The sequence below is a fragment of the Miniopterus schreibersii genome (genome assembly GCF_964146895.1).
Source record: "Miniopterus schreibersii genome assembly, chromosome: 16".
Classification (NCBI taxonomy): domain Eukaryota; kingdom Metazoa; phylum Chordata; class Mammalia; order Chiroptera; family Miniopteridae; genus Miniopterus; species Miniopterus schreibersii.
The window spans coordinates 126,868-148,103 of NC_138116.1; the positions used below are offsets into that span (position 1 = coordinate 126,868).

Consider the following 21,236-nt stretch of genomic DNA (forward strand, 5'->3'; position numbering starts at 1 on the left):
TGCAGCCAGCCTGGTCCCCACCTGGGGCCACCCCCCTGCGTGTGGGCAGGAAGAGCAGGAGGGAGCCCAAGAACCCTCTCTGGCCTCCAGTTTACTGTCCCCATTAGGATGTCCCGTTCCGGCCCCAGGGCAGCTGGACCCTCCCATTCACCTTCGCTCGCAACAGTGTCAGACACAAACGTAGACTGCTCAGCACATGTTTTATAAGATGTGGGCTCGCGTTGAAATAAAGATAAAAGGACCGACACCCCGGGTCACTAGAGTGCAGTGCACGTGTAATAAACAGCCGCCTCCATGGTGACAAGCTCCAAGTCCCTCAGCAAGCGTACCAACCGATGGCCGAGGCTCTGTATCCAGGTTTTCTGTCCTGACCAGCATCTGGCTGCTCCTCCCAACAGGTGGGTGCAAGGGCTCAGCTCCCACGACTGGCCTCAGCGGGCAGCAGGCTGCAGAGCACACACGACAGGGTTAGGACAGCCTGCACCGTCTCCCCACCCTCTCTGGACCCTGCTTCCTATAGGAAACTGCATTTATGCCACTTCCTATGTGTTGGTTACACAGGTGTGCGGAGACCTGGAACCACATGGGGCATAACCAGCGCATTTCTGCATGGGTGTTCAACAAAAAACTCAAACACAGCCTCTCCAGAGGGAGGGGTCAAACCCAAGCCCAGAGGAGCAGCAGGCATGGGCACGGGCACAGACACGGATGAGGAACGTGGGGGTGGCAGAGGAACAGCTCAATCCCAATGACCACAATTCAGCTCCTGCAGAACCAACGGACTGAAGATAAACCAACAGTAAGTCCTGATTCTCTGCCTGCCAGATACACACAGAATAGTCAGAAATCTCCCAATGACCACGCAGAGCCTGCAAGAACAGCTTGAGGCCCTGAAATCTCAGAAGACTACAGTGCCACTGCACACACACATTGTCCAAGGCCGTGGACAATGGTGGCCTCGGTGGACACAGACCAGCAGGCCCTGGAGACCCTGCGGGGTGACAGCCACCAGGTGGGACGAGTGTTCGTGGAAGTGGTGATGGTGGGAACACACAACAACCAGACCAGGCTCTGAGGAGGCGTCTTCCCCAGCACAAGGAAAGCTGCATCTGAGAAGAGCTTGGTCAACGCCAGCTCCTCCGAGGGCCAGAGAGGCTGGACAGCCACCCACCCAGCAGAGGGCCTGTTCTGGGTGCAGATGCTCCACAGGACACCCCCAGATGTGCCCTGTGGGGGAGGGGGACTCGGGGAGTCAGGGCAGCTGGAGCAGAACACCCAAGCCCTCCCGGTGCTTAGTGTCTGCCCATGCACCGCAGCTCCTCAGCTCTGCTTTAGATAACCAGCTGACTGGGAGGCTGGCCATGTGGGTACCTGAAAGCCATGAGGACCCAGATGTTCTAGACTGGATCTCAGGACAGTAGCTCGACAGTAGCTGTTTGGAGGCCTGGCATGGAAAGGGCCCCAGGTGTCCCTGGCGCAGCCTGAGGGGGGACATGCAGTTACCTTGGGGACCAGCTGAGGTCTGGGCACGCCAAGGAGGTCACACAGGTGGTTCCGCTGGCCTCTCACGAGCAGGAGCTCCGAGTCCCTGGGGAGGAGAGGGCAGGTTGGCTTCAGCCCCAAGAAAGGCCTACTCATGTGCAGTCAAACCTGCCAGAACTTTACACTCTCAGTAAACTTCCTGTCGGTGTGCAGAAACCCCAAGGCATCTCAGGTGAGACCAGGGAATGACACCCACCCAAGCCTGTACCCTGGCCCCTCACTCAGGTGTGAATCTGCACAGGCTCCACTCCTGATCCCCTTTCTCAAGGAACTGCAAGACTCTGCCCCTGACACAGGATGCTACAGGAAACAGGTGGGGCCTGGGGAGGGGCAGATGGGGCAGATTTTTATCACATGGGCTTTTTAAAAGTTTTTATTTTAAAAGCTGTTTTATTACTTTCATTAAGAATAAAAATTAAATTTAGCAACCATAGAGAAATACTGGATATTTTTCTTGTGTAACAAGGAAAAAAAGTTCTTTTAAAAACCCTCTGGAATTTTTTTCTTAATAGAAAGGGATTCCATTACAGGAAAAGAACCTTCTTCCCTCTGTCCAACACTAAGCGAGTCTGCACAGCAGCCCCTGCCGCAGCCACACAGCTCGGACACACACGGCACATCCTTGCGTAAGGACGAGCCTCCCGCACTGCACAATCCATGCCTGTGACGCTGCAGCTCGGACAGAAGCACGGAACCCCAGAGTGACCTGAACCCAGTACAGCGGGCATGGCTGCACCAGCTCCTATCGGCACCCAGAGCCTGCTACATGCTTAGTTCATGAAAAAGCGCAGAGGCCCTGGCCCAGGTTCCATTCCTGGTCAAAAGCACGTACCTCTGTTGCAGGCTTGATCCCCGGCCCTGGTTGGGGTACATGCAGGAGGCAACCATTCAATGTGTCTCTCTCACATCTATGCGCCCCCCCATCTCTCAAAAAAAAAAAAAAAAAAAAAATGTGAGGATTTAAAAAGCCCAAAGAGAAATAAACATTTAGCTCATTGTTCCAAAAAATTGCACTTGGAAGAAAAATAATTTCACCTTGAAAACATACCCCCGAACACCCCAGGAGGCACCTCCTCTGCACCCGTGTGCGGCTTGCACAGCCCCCTGGAGAGAGCCTGAGCTTCAGAAATGTGGACAAGCAGGGGAGACTGTTATAACCACCACCGCTGCCTCGTAAAACCCAGAGTCAAGGCCCTCAAGGGCTGGGAGCCTTGCTTTTCCTATTCCCTTTGGAAGGTTTTGGGGAGACAATGCAGGGACAGGAAAGGTGGTTACGCCCCACCCCCATTCACTGCAATGTGCACAACACGAGCCCTGGAGAACGGGAGGGGGCCACGCACTCACCAGGCAGTGTCACTGAGCACAGCCATGACCTCGTCCAGAACGTCTGTGCCCACGACGTCACTGTAGGTGAGCAGCATCTCGTACACCTGGCTAGCAGTGGTCTTGCGGATCTGGACGGGACAGTGTGTTAGTGGGAGGGGGACCAAGATGCACAAAGCAGAGACGCCCCACCCACACTGGCCCCCTGCTGTGTCTCAAGAGGCAGAGGAAGGCGGTGCCTCCACCCGGATCCAGAGTCCACTCTGCAGTCACTCGCCCAAGCACCATAGACACCTGCACCAGCATCCAGAGCACACACCAACATGCCACTGTGGGAAAACCCAAGGGTGGGCAGCTGGTCACGGCAGCTGAGGAGCAGCAGCCACTCACCACAGGGAATGGGTGGCAGAGCAGGAGCAGCAGCTGAAGAAGGACCTTTCTCCTCACACCACCAGGGAACTGTGCCATCCCACAGAACCTGCAGGGAAGCCCACAGGTGAGCGGACCTGTGCACAGGACAATGCCTGGAGCCACATGGCCCCAGGCCTCGGGCACCCCCAGTTCAATATCCATGATCACTGCAAATCAAGGCATCCAGACCACTCATCCAGCTCTGCCCATATCTCCAGAGTGTTGGGACACTGCACCTCCCCTCAGGCCAAGGCCAGGCATGGTCTGAGCTGGGGACACTGCGATGGCTTCACTCTTGTTCTCAAAGCTTCACATGGCCTCAGAGCCACAATGACTGCTTCCCACCTCCTCTCCCCAAGCCCATCTATGGGTGCAGTGACTTGGGACTCACACCGCGATGCTGGACCGCAATTTCTGGACGTCCTTAGACTTGTTGATTTCTGCCTTACAAAGCGCGAGCAGCTTCACACAGAAGGGATGGCTGCAAGGAAAGCAGAGGGCAGAAGACATGAGCTGAAAGCAAGCTGCTCCTGCCGTGCGGTGCGGCAGCTGATGACCAGAGAGCCACATCCCTGGGGGATGCCCCACCAGGTCACCTTAACTGGTTCCTGTGCAGGTGCAGCAAGGGACAGACACTCCTGCCTCATGTGCCCTACATGCCCCCACCCCTAATCTTCATGGAAGCTCGGCAGGTAGACCCCTGATGCAGCGCCGAGACAGTCCCATCAAGCGTGTGCTATAACCCAGCCAGACTCCCCTAGGATCAAAGAAGAGGGCAGCACTGTAGCCAGGCCCCACTCGGGGCAGGAGGATCAAGGAGTGACCAGGGGGAGACACACACTCATCCCCCAGCTCTGCACACCAAGCCGAGCAGTCAGTCAGCTGAGGACATAAGGCCAGGGTCCCTGTGCGATGGACATGCTCCTCTTCTGGGGTGCCACGGCCCCCACTCCAGGCCAGTTTTGGACACAACGTGGGCTAAGGCATGTTGGCCCCAGTGACCCTGTGCTTCCTCTTCCCTAACCTCAGGCTGGAGCCCGGCCCAGGCGACCTTGGATATGGTCAGGGGGCAGAGCCTCATCTTGCTGGACCTCTGGGCAAAGGCACAGGACAGACCAGCCCGGTGGGCAGAAAGCATGTGCCATGCTGGCCGTGGCCATTTCAGGGGCTGTGACAACAGCTCCCCCGACTGAAAAATGCCCCAAGGAAACCCTCTCGCCCTGGGGGATAAAGTGGACCTCAGCCCCCTCCCCCCAGTCACCACTGTCCACCCGACAGCCCTCCCCACCCCCATCCAGGAATCTCTGCGTCTACCCTCCACCAGGCTACTTGTCCAGGAGCCTCCCATCACCTTAGCCACCTCATTCCCTCACCGGTATCTGACTGGCCAGCAGACCCACAGGGTCACATCAACGTGTAAACCACGTCCTCTGCTACCATCTCCCCCCTGGGCCCCAAGAATTCTCCAGACAGAACAGTGGAATGTCCATGGTCCCCCTGCCGCTGCCCACCTGCTTCAGATCCAAGCAGTGAGCCTGGCACTTGGAGGGACTTCAGATTCGGGAGGACATGCCCCCTTCAGAGGAAGTGGAGCCTCCAGCAGCGACAAGACCCCAAGCTTGGCCTGACAAAGGTACAGATTCAACAAACCAGGAAAGCTGCCCCCAAGAGAGAGGGGATGAGGCATGCATCAGCCTCTTGTGGGCTATAGCCACCTCTGGGTACGTGCGCAGCCCAGATACCCCTCCCAGTGGCTACTGCCCTCCCTCTCACCCAGAAAAGGGGCAGAGTTCTGCCTGCTACTTTCACACGACATTTCAAACGCAGCATCCAGACAATAAATCCTCAGACAAATGGGAAAACTGTAGACACTGCAGATGGAAATCCCCCACAAGGACTGCAGCCCAGAGCCACACTGAAGAAAGGCGGACAGGAGAGAGTGCAAGCCTGACAGGAACTGGAGGGAAGAACAAGGGACCTTGCAGATTTGGAAACAAACCAAAAAAAAAAAAGACGGCGTCTGAAAAACTACATAAACCAAACCTAAGAACTGCACAAACAGACGAGGCAGCATGGAAACGCCCGACACCCAGCAGGGGGAGACGGAGCAGTGAAGGCGCAAAGGCAGGAGCAAGGGGCCGATGCAGAAGGCTCAACAGGCACAGTGGGGGCCCCAGAGGACCTGGAGCCAAGTGTCCCTGGGACAAAACCCAGAGAGACGGGACAACTAAGGACTTCCTAGAACACACGAAACAAACAGAACCACAGATGCGAGCTTAACAAATCCCTAACAAGATACACAGATATAAAAACTGACAACTAGACACGTTATGATAATGACTACAGGAAAACCACGAAGGAAATCTTATGAGGAGGCAGGAAAACACCCAGACTGCCTCCAGGGGTGCAGTCACCTAGACAGGCGACTCCAAGAGTGACAGGAGGCGTCAGAATGGAGGAGATATTTGTTAAGTCCTGAAATAAAACAGCTGCCTAGAGTTCTGTACCCTGGGAAAAACACTTGCAAATAAAAATCAGAAAGCATTGCCCTAGTCAGTTTGGCTCAGTGGTTAGAGCATCGGCCTGTGGACTGAAGGGCCCTGGGTTCGATTCCGACCACGGGCATGTATCTGGGTTACAGGCTCGATCCCTAGGCCTGGTTGGGGTGCATGCTGGAGGCAGCCCATCGACGTATCTCTCTCACATCGATGTTTCTCTCTCCCTCCCTCCCTTCCACTCTCTCTGAAAAGCAATGGAAAAAATATCCTCAGGTGAGGATTAAAAAATAATAATAATAAACTTAAAAAATCAGAAGGCATTTACCACCGTACCTCACTAGAGGAAATTCTGAAGAACGTTCTTCAGGCAGAAGGAATACGACCCCAGACTGGGATTCTCGGCGCAAAGAGGGACAAAGCAAGTAGTGAAACTGGGTAATACACACAAAACAAAACAAAACGGACCTGCCTTGTTCTGCGTCCTTGGAATTGTCCAGGAAGAAGAAAAATACTGAAAATTAGACTTTGACAGGGTGACTATGAAGAGAACAGAAAAGACTGAAAAGTCCCAAACAAACCTGAGAAAAAACCAGCAGAGGCGGAGACGGCGCGGGCCGGTGCCTGAGCTCAGCTAGCTGGCCGCCTGCTCTGTCCTGTGACGGCCACAGCCCCCGTCACCTGCTGCCTCCCCAGCTGCTCAGCGCTAGCCTCACGTGGGGGCATTTACAAGGCACACAAAACCTGACCCTGAACACACCTGAAAGTCACCCCTAGAATTCTGATCTCTGAGCCTGGGCGCTGTTTCTTTAAATTTAAGGTGAACTACGACGAGGCGTGAGCAGTAAAGCGGAGCCGACAGGGAAGAAAACGAGCACTCACTCCTCCTCCGTGGTGAAGATGTCGAAGCACCCGTGGGCCAGCATTTGGTCCAGCATCTTGAGCAGCGGCACGGACACCCTGAGGGGAGAGGACATGCTGTGAGGCCCCAGGTGCCAACCATGGGAGAGGGGGAGGGCGTGCGGAGAGCGGGAAACACGACAGACACCACCAACCCCCCCATGGGACCACCCAGTCAAAACCCTGCAGGTGTTCTGTCGAAACGGGAAGCTCGTGAACTTTATAGGAAACGCAAAGGAGAAAGAAAACCCCACCACGTGGAAAGAAAGGGCAGGGGGTTAACAGCTCAACTTCAGTTACACTAAGGCTCACGGTATAAATATGTGCAAACAGATGAGGGACAAGAGGGTCTAAACGACCCCACGAGTCCAGTTTCTGACAAAGGCACAACTGCCACACAGTGACCGCACCACCTCCAACACCTGGCCCAGGAACACCTCACACCCACCCACAGACAACGTGTGGACAGGGACTGCCCCGCATCACGCTGCAGAAGCCCTGGCTGGCTGTGCCTGCCCCGCCTGCCCTTAAAACCCGGGGGTCTGAGGAATGGCAGCACCCCTTACCTGTCATTCAGAAGGTTGTCCTCAAAGACCTGCAGAAGGGTCCCACTGAAGCTCTCCAGGGCCTGCGGGTCATTCTGTATCCCCTTCATGTGTGCGAACAGACTCTGTGTGGAGTACCTGACCTGCAACACAGGGACACTCTTGCACCGTGATGAGACCGCCTGTCCCTTGCCCACCACTGACCCCTGGGTCAGCCACAGCAACAAACAGAGTGTTTGATAGCAGAGGAGACTGGGCTACAGAGGGGAAGGCTCTTGCGGTGCCCAGCCAGACCGGCATGAGCACAGAGCCACAGTGCAAATGTCAAACGGAAATGCTTCCCTCCGGGCAGCACACAGCCTGACCCTCGTGTGCTATCACTCAGTGTCCAAGACAACCTCTAAGCCGTCCACAGTGGAGATGGTCAAGGGGCTCCACGGGAAGGAGGGCAGGATACCAGAGCCTGGCATCATGAGTGGCCAGATGCTCTGAAACCTTCCCTTTCCAAACTCAACTGCAGACCCTGAGGCACTGCTGGGCCTGGAAACCCTCCCCACAGGCACCACACCAGCTCGGGAGCCAGGTCTGGCAGGCTGGAGGAGGGGGGTAGACGTGACCCCATGCAGAGGAACACACGCAGAGGAAGCGAGACTAAGAGCAGCAGGCAGTCAGGGTGTCCCTGAGGCTGGACGCCAGCAGCTACCAGCTGACAAGGAAGATAAGTGACTGACGTCAGAGACTGCGGCTCTGACCAGCCTGCAGCGTGCCCAGTGGCCTGGGGCTGACCACAGCTGGTGTCTGCAGGCAGCTTCCCTCAGATTACCAAACCGAGAGGGTGAGTTATGGGGAATGAGTCAGCAGAAGTAGAGAGCAGATCCAGACCTGCCCCAGACCCCAGGCACTGCACCCATGAGACACAGAATACAGGAGAATACTATGTATTGACTTTTAAAGAAAAAAATGCAATTATAAAAATAAGCCTGCAATGAAAAAACATGAGCAACAAAACAGATTTCAGAACAAAGTGAATGGTATTAAAAAATATAATGACTGAAAGCAAAACCTCAGGGTGGGAGACAGACTACAGAAGCTGCGAGACATGCAGAACCTGGAGAGAAGAGGGAACAACAGAGACAAACGGGATGGAAGCAAGAGCAGGAGCACGCGGAGGGGAAGGGCCGAGACTGGCGCCAAAGTGCCAAGAGCCCTGAAACCACCGATTCAGAAAACAGTGAATTCCCACTGGACCTGGCGCAGTAGGACTGCAGGCTTCACAAGCCACCCAGAGGGGACAGCAGCAGCCGCCACCACCGCAGCAGAACCAGAGAGAGTGAGGGGACAGATACACGGACCACAAGGACCAGTAGGGGCTCTGCAGTCAGACAATTTTTGAGGGTCAGGGAGCATGTGAGCACCGAGCCAGCAGAGACACAACAAAAGAAAATGGAAACAGGCTTGCCCCAAAACACAGCGCACAAAAGAAAAGGAATCTAGAAAACTAAGGTCATATTGGGCATATGTCGTCCAATGTGGCCAGAACAGAGCGGGCGGGTGTGCCTGGGCCGTGTGCCACGCATGGCATGGTGGTGATACAGGACCAAAGAGCGCTGATGTCAGCTGAACTGCATGCTGGGAACAGGAAGTCACCCCAACACTGCAGTTCCGGAGTTCCTCTCATCAGAAGTGACGGTTCCCCGAGCCGCCCTGGGGACCCTGCTCTGAGAGCACCAGGCCAGGAAAAAGAGCTACACCTGTGACCCAGCTTCCCCAGGCACAAACCCAGTAGCAGGAGGGAGAGGCAGCCCCAGGAGTGCACTTCCCGACCCCTAGCTCCACGACAGACAACCCCTACAAAGCCCCTTTTCTGTGAAGAGGTCAGGCTAGACATGTCCTCACCGTGGACTCCGTGAGGCCGCCCACAGACACAGCCAGCCCCAGCAGCACGTGGTAGCGGTAAGTGGGCAGCCCCAGCAGTCGGGTGATGCGAGGGAAGGCCTGGGATGGCGCGGTCCAGTTGACAGAGGCTACTTCAGACCTGTAAGAGAGCCACACGCTAGAGGGGCCTGCCACCCCACCGAGAATCAGACACCCAGACCCTCAGTACCTGGGAAAGAACTTTTCCAGTTCTCGCCGGTGGGGCACGTGGGGGACGGTGGGACCAGCGGGGCCGGCAGAGTGCAGGAGTGTCATGAACACGTGGGCGGCGTGCGCACGGAAGTGGTCTATCTTCTCACTGGCCTGCTGGGCCAGGCAGCACATGACCCGCTGGCAGCTGCAAACCAAAAGCCCAGTGGTAGCAGAGCTCCAACACGAGGGTGCCCACGGAGCACAGACACCGTGGGCTACAGCTCAGCACGGGACCTTGCTCCTTGCCCACATGGCAGGGCCCCCACTATAGCTGCTCTGATCCCAAAGCCTAAATGCAAGGTCTTGGGTAGAAGAGTGAGGACACAGGGCTCCAGATGGGCAGCAGGCGGTGATGGGCACAGGGGCCAAGGAGGCAGAGAAAGGCGGGGACAGGGCCGAGAAGGGGGAGGAAGAGGAAGGGAAGCAGGGGGTAAGGGGAGAGAGGGGCTGAGGAAATCAGCCCAGCAGAGAGGGTCACAAACACTCTGCAAGTGAGGTACCCAGGGGCAGCCCCATGTCCCGGCAACTGAGCCAGTTGGAACAGGCACTCAGGTGCAAGGGCCTGAACCCTGAGACATGAGGCCTGCCCTGGCCTAGCCCAGGAGTAGCTGTCCTCCACCAGGCCTGAGCCCCGATGGAGCGGGAGGCCTGGTCATGAGCCATGGGGTCGGGAGACAGACAGGACAGACCCTCTTCAAGCACCCAGTGCAGGGACGACACTCACGTGGGAGCCTCAATCAGCTCTGGCTGGTCCCTCCCCAGCAGAAGAGTCAGATCCATCAGACTGGTCATGGCAGCCTCGCGGACCCTGCAGGGACAAGAAGTCTAGGATGAGCAGCCCGCCTCCCAACTTGAGGTGACCGTCAGCCAGGGGTGGGAGGAGACTCTGAAAAATGCTGAGGGCATTCTGGCTTTTCCTGGGGTAGATGTGCAGAGCGGCTCCCATTTCTCCAGACCAGGATAGCTCTGTCCACTCTGAACAAATTTGTACACAGGGGCTCTCAGGAAAGGACACAAGCTTATACAACTTGAAAAGCTGAGTCCACTATGACTGGCCTAACTCCAGAGTGAAAGCGCATTTTAAACTTGGGACAACACGCACTCAACCCACGTAAGACACAGCTGGGCAACGGAGATCACAGATACAATGGCCCCACAGGCCCAGGGCACCCACCCTCCCACCAAGGAGTGAATACCACACATCGGGGAGACAGCCTGTGCTGCTCAGATCAAAGAGAAGGGGCGCAGACGTAGGCCTCAGCCCAGGGAGGCCTGGCAAGTGAGGTGCTGAGTGCAGCAGAGGGTGCTTGGAGGTGCGAGGTGGACACAGGCCAGGGGATGACAGGAGCGGGATGGGCTCAGATAGCCACCAACAAATTGCTGCTCAGGACAGGACCTCTGTGACACCAGGGAGCAGGCAGAGTGTGGGAGGAGGGAGGACCCCCATCTCTGTGAGCACAGCAGTCACAGGGAAAGGCCGGGGGAGGGACATGGGGGGCCTAAACCTGCACATGCCCCTGGGCCCTCACTGCTCCTAACTGGCCAAGCACAGGGTGAGGGTCCAAAGTCCCGAAAGCCAGCAGCTGGGAGGACTCGTGCAGGAGGAAGACCCTGGGGTCTGAGGCCCCTAAGTCAGGGCTCAGGGCAGAGGCCACGCCCTGGGGTGTGGACAAAGTAAGGGCCAGCCCTGAGGGCACTCAGTGAGCTGACCAGACCGCACCGGCCGGAAGCAGAGAAACCCACCACTTGCTTGAAGGAAATTACCCAAGCCAAAGCCTCTGTAACTTTGAACTCCCAATTTCTGGATTTAGTTAAAAATTATAAGAAATGTTTAAAAAAAGGCCCAGTGGTAAAGTAATGAGAGACAACTGAAATAGACCCACGGGTGACAGATGTTGGAGTAAATGGGTAGAGTCTTTAACCACGAGGAACACGTTAAAGAGAAAAAGGTGGAAAAAAATAATGAAAAAGATGAGACTTTCTATGGAGAATTAAAATCTCTGAGGAAAGACCAAACACCATAGAGCTCAGACCTACTCTCTGGAATGACGAATTCACAGGAGACTCTGCACTGGCCCGAGTTGTCTCTCCCGCACCAACATGCTCAGCAAGCCTGGATTTCTGGGGACTGACGGGACCCTGGAGGGGACCTGGAGGGGGGGCCCTGGGAGTGGCGACCCTGAGTGGCTTCCTCCCTATTTCATGTTTTGCTCTGAGGGCAACCACATCGGCAGCTGAAACACCAATGAAAACCCACCGTCATTCTGAACTGAGGAGTCTGGGACAACCAGAGCCACCTGAACGCAGGATGCCTTACCATGCGCCCACATCCCCACGGCTGTCGGTGGTGTAGTCACTCAGACAGTCCAGCAGGGTGCAGTAAATCTGGGAAACGTTCCCTTTGCACACGACCATGTCCGGGGTCCCATCTGCTCTCACACCAACAGTTTGGCAGATCCTGGAATAAGAGGTGTAAAACAGCTAATGCCTGCGTGTCCCGTCAGCCCTCCTGTTCCTCACACCCTTCCAGCCTGAGAGGACACACACAGAACAGACCAGTAACCTTAGGCCAGTTCAGAATTCCCCGAGTTCCTTCCGCTGACAACGCTCTTCTCTAGAACCATGCTTTCTAGTGTCTACAGCTTACAAAGTACACATGGAGACAAATTGTGCCTGGGCCCTCCTATACCCTTCCATCCAGGCAGAAAGGGGACAGTATGACATCAGTGCAGTATGTGGGCTCCACACAGCTGGTCCTCTAATGTGCTCATGGCGGCAGGAGGACAGCGCATCAGTCGGGTGCGCATTTGTAACCAAGGACTAGAGACCACTCCGCATGCACCCTCTTCTCCTCAGGGGTTGCCACTCTTCGAAGTGGTCAAATTTCCTAACATGAAGAAGTGCTCACTACATGTTTAATGTTCCTGTAATTGGAACAGAACTGTTCATAAGCCTCTGAGTTGGAAACATTTTTTGCCAATCCTCTGAAAGATAAACTAGAAAATAAAAAATAACATTTGCCTCTAAGCAGATTCATCATCTGAGACCCGGCTTCTAACAAAGCAGCCGGGAATATCCCCTCAGATTGGGTGGCCGGCTTCTGAGAGAGCAGTGACTTGGGGAGGAGAGCCAGGACTCACCTGGCAATTGCCTTCAAGGCATCCCGCCTGGACTCTGCGAAGCTCACATCCTCGGAAAAAAGGGTAACGGCTCTTAACCCTGCTAGAACCTGAAAAGGAGCAACCAGTCATCAACCATGAGATAAATGTACTTTTCACACAACTGGAGGCTCAGCCCTGGTGCTGTGCTGCCCCCAGAATGAAATGACATTTGGTGAAAGGACCCTGCACCAGAGCCAGTGCCACTGCCCTTCCATCCCGGCTGCAGGGGTGGGAGGCACCTCCTGACAAGACAGGACAGTTTCTACACCTAACAAGAGCGCCCCCTCTTAAGAATGGTAGTTCAGCTTCCCCCACCCTCCTTCCCACAGGACAGTGCTCGCAGCCTCTGAAACACCATCACTGTTGTTCCCTGTCCCCTCTTCCCACGGCCCAGGGGCTGGTGTTCAGGGATTCTTTCCCAACCACAAACACCTCCCACCCCCACGTGTATGGTCTCACATGCCGCCCAAACCTACCCCGCACTGTCTAGCACGGACACCCTCCACGCTCAGCTCTGCCTCACCTGCTGGAGCCTGCCTCTCAGGAGGAAGCCAGGAAGGGCACCCAAGGCCATGGAGAAGCCGCAGCGCGTCATCTCCTCCGGGTTCTGAAGCTCCGAGAGATACTTCTCGACCAGGCCCTCTGAAAGGAAGTAACAAGGTGACCCATTGCTGTTGGTGGTCCCCTTGCACACTCGTCACAAACATCTCAGAAACAGTAGCCAAACAGCATCGAAAGAAAGGAGGGAGAAGCAACTTCAGGCATTGGAAGCAGGTGTGTTTTCAAAGCGGTATAAATCAAAACAGGTTTAAAGAATTTTTATTAGGTGGTTTTAAGGTTTTCTTAGGCAATTTCATCAAATTACTTCACTCAGGAAATTAAATCCAAGAGGGTTTTGAGAATGGTCACAGTTCTCCGTTTACTCACGAAGAGCACAAATGCTTATTGTGGGGAAAACTCTGTCCTGTGCACCAGAAGGCAGCAGGGTTGATGCCTGGTCAGGGCACATGCCTGGGTTGCAGGTTCGATCCTGGTCAGGGTGCATGTGGGAGGCAACTGATCGATGTTTCTCTTGATCTCTCTCTCTCTCTCCCTTCCTCTCTCTCAAAAATTAATTTTTAAAAATTCTTTTTTAAATGAGAGCAAACAGTGTCCGGGTGGACAGGGCACAGTGTGAGAGGCTGGGGGACACTACTCCACACAAGGTGCCCGGGCTGCAGGTGGGCAGGCTGAGTGCAAGCAGCGGTGACACCTACGCCTCCCGAGACAGAAAATTCGTCATTAGGCCTGGACGACACACTGGACAGAGGTCTGAGAGGGAGAAGCAGGCAAGGGCACCAGAAGCTCAGAGCAAGAGTAAAGGTTCTAAGAAGGGGCGTGAATGACAAGACCTGTTCTTTAAAGGCGCAGCTCGGGGTGGGGGAGCCTTCAGCCCTGACCTTGCCCTGTCTGCAGTGAGCAGAGATTCTGGCTGCTGCTCACATTCCAGCAACGTGTGACTTATAACGTGCACACGGAAACCTCAAAAATGTGCTCCTTAGAGCCTCACATGCTAGGGTAGGAAAAACTGGAATCCCATTTGTACATACACTAACTGGCAACGCTGGTGGGACTTAGACATACATCGGTAGCAGCACGAGAAAGCCCCTCCCTGCCTCTTTACAGTTCTCGTGAGCTCCAAGGTTAACTTCCAGATACCCTTTCCTATATTCAGGGTGGCGTATATAGTACCCTCTGCTCAGGCAAAAAGCAGAACATGACTTATCATGTCAGTTTTTAAAAACAGACTAAAGCCCGGCCGGGCGTGGCTCAGCGGTTGAGGGTCGACCTAGGATCCAGGCGATCGGGGTTCGATTCCCAGTCAGGGCACATGCCCGGGTTGCGGGCTCAATCAATGACTTTCTCATTCTTGATGTTTCTATCTCTCTCTCCCCCTCTCCTTTCCTCTCTCTGAAATCAATAAAGATATGTTTAAAAACTAATAATAAATAAAAATAAAAACAGACTAAATACAAAATAACATTACTGTCTCTTTAAGGAAAACTGCCCATGGCAGAGGGATTTGGAAAGTCTGTCAGATATCAGCTCATAAAACACTGTCGCTTTTTAATTTAAATCACAGAAAGCAGACTATCACCAACATGATTTTACACACATACAACCACCTAAAACAGGGTTTCACATACACTTGAAGACACCGTAATGTGTGCTCTACAGAACGACAAGGGACGCCACAGGCAACATGGCGTGTGAGCCTGAAGCTTTCGGAAATAAAAATAATCTGGTGGAAAAGGTCCTGCGAGCAGCATCGGTGAGGTGTCAGGCACACGGCAGCGTGGAGGATCCTGGGAACACGCCTGACCCAGGCTGTGCAGCGAGGCAGCCACTCGCAGTCCCACGAGGAGGAAGGACGCGCATGAGGAAAGTGCTGCCACCGAGCACATGAAAATCCTAAACACACATTTCACCATAAAATATAAAGGCCAATAAGTAATCGCGGATCTGAATAAGGGCCCAGGAGAGAGCATGGAACCAGGAGGACGTGGGAGACACGGAAGCGACAGCTCAGAGCTGACAGAACCCAGGAAACGAGCATCGGGAAGAAGCCACCGCAGCAATGAAAGTGAAGGTGCTGACAACCAGGGAAACGAAGAAAATGGGCAGAAACCTGACAAGGACCAAACGAGGGGGAAAAGGGGCCTCCGCAGGGAAGGGGAGGGGCTCCCTCCACAACTGGGATCTCCAGAGCCCAAAGTGTGAAGAGTCATTTAAAAACGTCACTCTGGCAAACCCTGCTGAATAGAAAGCTGACTCCATACATTAACAGGGGCATCACGGTCCAGGAAGGTTCGCAGGTAAAGCCACCATCGAGAGTCCTGGACAAGCTGCTTGTTTCAAGGAGCGAAAGAGAAACTCTCCTGGCAGCTGTGCCAAACGGGTGCACGGTGGGTGGGAGAGTGGGGCAGGCCCAGGAGGAATTCTGTCCCTGCACCGGAGCCCCGTGTCCCTCAGTCCCCGACGCCCATCGCATCCCTGCCAACCACCCGGCTCAGGCTGTGCCCATACTGCAGCAGGAGGGAGCTGAAACCAAAACCCAAAAGCCCAAGCCTCCCCCCATGCCCCCAAGGATCTGAGGGTCAGCACGGTGGCCCACTCACCCTGCCCAGCAGAGTCTGCCTCCCCGGGCTCCTCCATGTAGTACTCATTGCAGAGAGCAGCCAGGGCCGAGACAGCCGCTTCCTAAAACGAGCGGGACGTGAGTGCCCTGCAAGCTCCATGTCTTATAATGTGAACAGTTAATAACAAAATGGGTACTTTTCTTTCCCAGCACAGGTAATGAAGGACATGTGGTAATACACCCAGACATGAAATGGGCAAGGACTCTGAGCAGGCGGCAGAGGGCTTCGTTACAGAGGAGCTGGGGGTCCAGGGGCCCTGGGAACAGGAGAGGGCTCCTCAGCACCAATCCCCAGGCAGAATCAGAGCAGGATGGAGGGAAAACAGAGCACAGAGGTGGCCAGGGCCCCAGGCCCTCCCTTGCTCACTCGCTGTTACAGAGGAGGAGCCTGAGCTCAATGATGACTTTTGTGATCAAATAGCAAAACACTGGATTTACCAGGTCCTCTCCCTCCCCCCATCAGGAGCAAGGCCACCAGAGCAGCCCAGGAAAGAGCTGCTGGGGCCGGGCAGGAGGGGCGATGAGCACAGGGAGGGAGCTCAGAACGAGCGTCACACTAAGATGTCACCTGTACCAACCAGGGTGGCAGACTGCACCATGGTCACCACTGGTGTGAATCAATCATGGATATGTTTTAAAAAGGAAAGTTTGAAGCACTGACCCTGAGGCACTCAAATTCAGCTAGTAAAGCTGTACTTAAATTCTACAGAATGACAGTTACTTAGAAAGGATATTGAAGAAACCTCTACTAATCCAGTAGAAATGCTAAGATACACAGGAGGCTGGATACACACTCATTTCTTCACCCTCAATATCAAAGCTGAGTCCCTATCAATACCCCAGCGATGATCTCCATGCAGGGGAAGGTACAGCTCTGCTACCCCACCTTCACCTGCCCTGGACAGGACAGCTGTGGCCCTTTGCCACTGGGACACAACATACCCTTTACCGAATTGACCAACGTGAGTGACATGCGTGGTGGTGACTCTGGGCTTTGTCATCTGCACCCAAGCATCACACACGCAGCTTCCAACCTTAAAGTTCTACAACTTGACAGAATTCAGCTGAAGAAACAGTTACTACTGATGTGCAGGAAAAACGCTTAGGTGAATAGGATAAAACCAGAAACAGGAACTTTTAAAGGTCCATATTCTGGTCACCAACAGCTGAGTTAGTTTTCCTGAGTATAATTACACAGACAATACCATCTAGAAGTCCAAATAAAATTATGGCATTTATCAGTTACCACATTAGTGTATAAAAAGGACCCATAATGGACAGCCTTTTGAAACAAACACTAAAAAAATAATGTCCCTCTCGATACAACACGGCCACTGGAAAAACCTTGCTCCCCACACCTTGATCTGCTGTCTGGAATGACTTGAAATATGATGGAGATTTCTCAGAGTGTCACTGATCAGCCACTGCCAACCGTCTGTCACAGAAACAAAGAAAGCCATTGATCCGATTAGGAATCTTTATATGAAAATAAACAGATCTTACCACCTCTTAAATCAAAGTAGATGGTGAACACTGAGATGAGTCTGGAGAAAATCTAAAGTGCATTTTCTCCAGGTGGTACAAATTCCAAAGGCCCTCAGTTTAAGGGGGAAAGTCGCCTTTTGGCTGCTGAAACATTAACACTTATGACGGGAACACTTTTGTTCTTTTATTACTCCTGCAAGCTTCAGGTGTCCTTTTCTTGTACCTCTCCCTCAAACCACCTCCAAACCTCCACCAATAAAAACCCAAACACTCCACTCAATCAGATCCAACATTTGGCAGTGAATGCTGAATCCACGCAGTTCTGAGGCTGCAGAGAAAGACGGCTGTGGTGCAGTCCTCCTCACTACCTCCAACTATTCACACACAAGGAAAGTCCCCACTTGCTGAGAGCTGCGTCTGTGCTTCCTACGAACAGGACAGGATGCCCAGGGCACTGGGCCTGCACAGAGGCCTGGCCGCCACCACCACGAGAGCAGGTTCTTGAATGTCCCGCCTGCATGGCCTTGGCACCTGCTGATTCCTCCACTGGGCCTGCAAGGGGAGGGCCTGTGCCACAAATGACCAGTGCTGGGCCACAGCCAGTGCTCTGAGGAAGGAGCCTGTGCTCTTAGAGAGGGAAGGGTGTGTTTTTGAGAGGAGTGTGGCTAATGCTAATCATTTACAACTTGTTCTTATAGCAGTTTCAAAACCAGGTATTCCAATATCATGCAACTCTATCATCCTTCCTAAAAGGCTTTTACTTTTTAATAAGAAGTAGTTCTGAAAGAAATGCTACAAAGAGTCACTAAAGAAAAGCACTTACCGATTACAGCATCACCTCTGAAGGGCATCTTGGAGAGGGACAGGCTTTCTATTAAAACGCACACTAGGAAGAAAAAGGGTAAATGCATCGAGACATGTCTGCAGCATCAAGACTATGAGCCCCGTCCCACTGACTCTCCTCCCTGGGTGAGGGACTCTTCTGGACCCGAGCCCAGGGTGTGGCCAGGACCAACCGAGCACCTACTAAAGTCCACCAGACAAGCGAGTGAGTCCTGGGTTTTCTAGGTTTAGCTAAAAATGCATCAGGAAATCTAGGTATTTACATGTTGGCATCATTTGAGTTCCTTGCAAAGACTTCAATATAATCTGAAAAATTATTCTTTGCTCTACAGTTGATTTAAACGTTGTTGAACAGGCCAAGATAGCAATGTTCAATCCCTAACTACCTCTGCACCCACCCATCCCAGCCGCTATAACCCCTATAGCTACTAAACCACAGCAAAGCCCACAGAAGCTGAAAATCAGGGCTTCAAGTAGACAGGGGCGGCAGGCCTGGGAGTTCACGTGTGCAGGCCAGGCCTGGTGTCATGCTGACAGAGAAGCACCAGCCACATGCTCACTCCTCAATATTGAAACGAGGTAAACATCCTTAGGACTTTTTTTTTCCTCCAGCTGGGAATGAAATCACAGCCCACAATTTGCAGCCTTCCACTGCTCAGACCTACCTGCTTGTCTCATGAGCTCTCCTCCTAGACCCCTGAAAATTAATACAAACATTCAGAGTTAAAACCTCTTATTATGTAAAACGTAAAATATCCTCACCAGGTAACAGATATATTTTCAGGCTCCAAAAATTAAGATGTTAACTAGTAGAATTTGTTGCTACAAGTAGGAACTACTTTGGGGCAGGAGCACTTATAAAGTTTTCAATATATGCTAGCAAATGCTCAATGTTCATTTACTTTATTTCATTTACTTTTTTATATAAAACCTTCTTCATTGAATAGGTTTTCCTGTAAATCTTGTCCTCATATTATTTAGCAAGACCTACTCTGGAGAGAGCGATTTCCTTTCATTCTAACTTAATTTTTTTTTAAATTACAGTTGACATTCAATATTATTTTATATTACTTTTACTTGTAAGAAACTATCTTTTTATAGGAAGACATGAAAAAATGTCCTGGAACCATCTCCCAGATATCCCAAGTCCTAACTGGAGTTACTCCGAGTTTCAGTTTTCACTAGACACTATAGTCCTTACTGGTGTTAATTACCTCAAACAATCACACAGAACAAATTCCAAACACTGTTCAACCCTTACTTTGTAAAAACTAAAGGAACTTAAGACACCAGGAAGATACCGTATCTAGTCCAAGGAAGCATCCACTTACATTCCATATCCTGCCTGCTCTCAGGACTATACCCAAGTCATGCTTGACACTGACAACAGGACACTGGGGAAAGTGAGTGTAAGCAGCACTCCGTGAGAAGACAGAAAATTAATTCACCATCTTTGGCTTCTGGTCAAGAGAGTAACAGGACCCACATTTGCCACCCGCCTTAAACAATAAGAAAAGTGGATGTAACAGATGAAGCAAAGTTTTAGACGCTGGAAAACAGGTACTAGGAACAGGGAAGCGAGCAGGGCACAGCCCGAGGTAGATTCAGGCGCAGAGTTGGTGTGAGGTCAGGCCAAGGCGGAGGCCAGGCAGCTGGAACCTGAGGGTCTGGGAGCAACACAGAGACCGCTCCAGAGCCCGCAGGGTGGGGCTGATCCTGAGCTGCAACATGCAGAAAAAAAACTACCTGAACCTGGGAGAAGGCGGGACACTTCCAGGAACCCACACAGGTTAGAAGAGCACCCCTGGGCCACAGTGGCAGGGCCTGGTCACCACGAGGCATCAGAAGAACTCATCCAGGTTCGGCTGGCAGTTGGCGAGCTCGTCCTGGACCCGCCACAGGCCTCAAAAGGGTCAGGCTGCCCTAGCCGGTCTGGCTCAGTGGTTAGAGCATTGGCCTGCAGACTGAAGGGTCCTGGGTTCGATTCCGGCCAAGGGCACATACCTCGGTTGCAGGCTCAATTCCCAGCCCTGGTTGGTGGGTGAGAGCAAGAGGCAACCAATCGATGTCTCTCTCTCACATCTCTATCTCTCAACCCCCCCCCTTCCACTCTCTGAAAAGCAACGGAAAAAGTATTCTCAGGTGAGGGTTAAAAAAAAAAAAGGAGGCAGGCTGACCTGGAGCAACCTAAAACACACCAGAAAGCGGCAGCCAGCACTGTTACAAGAAGTGGCACAGCCCGGCCAGGCGCGGCTCAGCAGCTGAGCGTCGACCTAGGATCCAGGCAATTGGGGTTCGATTCCTGGTCAGGGCACATGCAGGGTTGGGGCTCGATCCCCAGTCCGGGGCGTGCAGGAGGCAGCCGATCAATGACTCTCATCATTGATGTTTCTCTCTCTCTCTCTCCCTCTCCTTTCCTCTCTCTGAAATCAATAAAGATATGCTTAAAAAAAAGAAGGAAGGAAGGGAGGGAGGGAGGGAGAGGGAGGGAGGGAGGGAGGGAGGGAGGGAGGGAGGGAGGGAGGGAGAGAGAGAGAGAGAGAGAGAGAGAGAGAGAGAGAGAAAGAAAGAAAGAAAGAAAGAAAGAAAGAAAGAAAGAAAGAAAGAAAGAAAGAGAGAAAGAAAGAAAGAAGTAGCATAAAGCCCAGTCCCCAGTGATGAAAATCTCAAAGCTTGGCACCCCACTGAGAACTACCAGGAAACTGCAAGATACAACCAGACCCAGAAACACCCAAACCAACAGAGCTAGCACATGAGGCCATTAAAGTGGCCTCAGAGTCTCTACATGCCCTAGGTGAAGGAAACAGCATGGGGAGGAGAGACTCTGGAGGTTTGAGACAAATGCAACTTCAAAAAAACAGCCCACTGGCGTGGCTCAGCAGTTGAGTGTTGACCTAGGATCCAGGAGATCCTGGTTCGGCTCCTGGTCAGGGCACATGTCCGGGGTTTCGGGCTCGATCCCCAGCAGGGGGCGTGCAGGAGGCAGCCGATCAATGACTCTCATCATTGATGTTTCTCTCCCTCTCCCTTCCTCTCTCTGAGATCAATAAAAAGTAAATAAATAAATAACACAAACCTGAAAAGAAGAACCACACTGAAAGCCAGAGGTGGCAGAGGCAAAATAATAAAAGAAGTTTAAAAAAATCCTGCTTCACAGAAATTCTCAAAGACTAAGGGAATCATGTAAAAATGAGAGGAGTTGGTCCAAACTGTCTCCTGCAGGCCA

General features: G+C 53.0%; 1 protein-coding gene across 1 annotated transcript in view; it reads right to left on the minus strand.

The window, feature by feature from the left end:
• Positions 1–181: 181 nt before the first annotated feature.
• Positions 182–21,236, minus strand: part of TBCD (tubulin folding cofactor D) — a 114,366-nt gene continuing 93,311 nt past the window's right edge. The window contains exons 23-39 of the mRNA XM_081162739.1: positions 18,676–18,707; positions 17,991–18,053; positions 17,041–17,117; positions 15,663–15,744; positions 13,028–13,146; positions 12,484–12,572; positions 11,661–11,801; positions 10,068–10,151; positions 9,321–9,488; positions 9,113–9,251; positions 7,238–7,359; positions 6,654–6,731; positions 3,668–3,757; positions 3,256–3,343; positions 2,887–2,996; positions 1,504–1,588; positions 182–446 (exon numbers count right to left, since the gene is read on the minus strand). Of these exons, the coding sequence (XP_081018865.1) occupies positions 432–446; positions 1,504–1,588; positions 2,887–2,996; positions 3,256–3,343; positions 3,668–3,757; positions 6,654–6,731; positions 7,238–7,359; positions 9,113–9,251; positions 9,321–9,488; positions 10,068–10,151; positions 11,661–11,801; positions 12,484–12,572; positions 13,028–13,146; positions 15,663–15,744; positions 17,041–17,117; positions 17,991–18,053; positions 18,676–18,707 (1,582 nt within the window). The 3' untranslated portion in view covers positions 182–431. The remainder of the gene's footprint in view (positions 447–1,503; positions 1,589–2,886; positions 2,997–3,255; positions 3,344–3,667; positions 3,758–6,653; positions 6,732–7,237; positions 7,360–9,112; positions 9,252–9,320; positions 9,489–10,067; positions 10,152–11,660; positions 11,802–12,483; positions 12,573–13,027; positions 13,147–15,662; positions 15,745–17,040; positions 17,118–17,990; positions 18,054–18,675; positions 18,708–21,236) is intronic.